The 1,779-nt window shown below is 32.5% G+C and overlaps 1 protein-coding gene across 1 annotated transcript; it reads right to left on the bottom strand.

Moving 5' to 3' along the window:
• PRE1 (basic helix-loop-helix (bHLH) DNA-binding family protein) lies at positions 1-1,538 on the bottom strand. The gene is made up of 2 exons (XM_011100304.3): positions 1,255-1,538; positions 1-407 (listed from the first exon to the last, which is right to left on the bottom strand). Exons 1-2 carry the CDS (start codon positions 1,387-1,389, stop codon positions 258-260), a joined length of 285 nt encoding a protein of 94 aa, XP_011098606.1. The 5' UTR covers positions 1,390-1,538; the 3' UTR covers positions 1-257.
• Positions 1,539-1,779: the final 241 nt, after the last annotated feature.

Raw genomic sequence — 1,779 nt, 5'->3', positions numbered from 1 at the left:
TTAAAACAAAAAATGGCGTACATAAGTTTTAGGAATCCTTGTAATTGAGTACGGAGACTCCCATTATTAATTTAATACGACATCATTAAATAATATTAGGTAAGTACAGCATGGATCCATGGATATGGACACTTAAAATAAGTATCTCAGATATACTAATGACTAATTAATTAATTGATAATTAAGCCCACAATATAGATATATTCTAGTAATTGGCTTGAATTTAATTATTACATATATGATGATGTATGGATTACTTAGATTAAGCTCCTAATTATTGCAGCCTCAGGGCTGTTAGCGTCGATGGTAGACAGCAGCTGGGATAGCCTCTCGCTCAGATTATCCACCTCTTTGTGCAAGTCTCTGATGTAGTTGCAGGTCTCCTGAAGCACCTTATTTGCAGATGCCTGCATGCTCAATTTATTACATGAATTGCTTAGTGTTTGACAACATACATATATATATATATGCCTTAATTATTAATTACATGTAATATCTTTTCATGTTTAAGGAAATTGAATGTGCATATGTATTCATGTGAAACAGTAACAATATGAAACAATTAAGTAGAGAGGGAGGAGGATGACATGCAACGTGACATGGCGTGTCTGACACAAGTGTATATATATATATATATATATGCATTGCAGTGGAGAAACCACGAGTAGTAGTCGTGAACAGACAATATTAATAACTTTAGACACAATTTGTACTAGCTAGGTTAGGCTACACATATATAAGATATATGCACATCATCATATATCCAAATCTCCACCATCCATCAAGGAATTAATTCATCATATTGTTGTCTACATATAAAACATATATTTCCCTTTACAGACCGGATCACTCAACTGAAAACCACCTTTTAATGAACATTGTTGACCTTCAACCATTCCAACCCTAATTAATATTTTAATCAATTAGTTACTCCATCACACACAAAATCGCAACTGCTAATTAAGGTGTATATATATATATATATCCATATATGGAGCACCAAAATTTTTGCTCAAATTAATCAATCACACAGTAAATAAGATAAACTTGCATTGTGATTGGTCATTTTTTCTGAAGCGTACGCCAATCGTAGAACAAGTGTATTAATATAAATGATTAGAATTTCCCATGCAGCAATACTCTCAACTTAGAGTACTAAGTAGGAAGGTATGTAGCTGGGGTACTTATGATGAGTAGTGTGCAGATATTGAATGAATGAAATTGCAAGTAGAGATGTACGTATATATATAATACCTTGTTTGGACGCCTGGTGGTGCGAATTTCAGGAAGGAGTTGGTGGAGTTTGGAGACGAGATCAATGATCTGATCATCGCTTATCCTGGAACTACCAGAACTTGACTGTCTTGACCTTCTCCCAGACGACGACATGATGATATTCTAAAAAATATAATACAATTTAAATGCCTATTTAATTCGACGATTTGAGAAAAGAAGAGGAAGATATTAATAAATAAAGCTGAAAATTAATTAATTGCGAGAAGATGTAGTTTTGAATGATTTATATATATATATATAATATATAAGAGGAAAAAAAGGAAGAAGAAGAAGGGGTTTTTATATATAGAGGAGTGGAGATCAGAGAGTTATTAGCTAGCTAGGTAGGTAGGTGGTAGGTCTAGGAGATTATATGAGAACAAAAAATGATATCATCGTGTAATAATAATAATAATAATAGTAATAATAATAATAATAATGATAAGGTTATATGGACCACAAAAGATAGAGATAATTACTCTGACTCTGAGTGAGAAAAGCAGC

This window comes from Sesamum indicum, linkage group LG9 (assembly GCF_026168435.1).
Source record: "Sesamum indicum cultivar Baizhima isolate 11 linkage group LG9, ASM2616843v1, whole genome shotgun sequence".
In the NCBI taxonomy this organism is placed as follows: domain Eukaryota; kingdom Viridiplantae; phylum Streptophyta; class Magnoliopsida; order Lamiales; family Pedaliaceae; genus Sesamum; species Sesamum indicum.
This window is presented reverse-complemented; position numbering and strand designations above follow the sequence as displayed.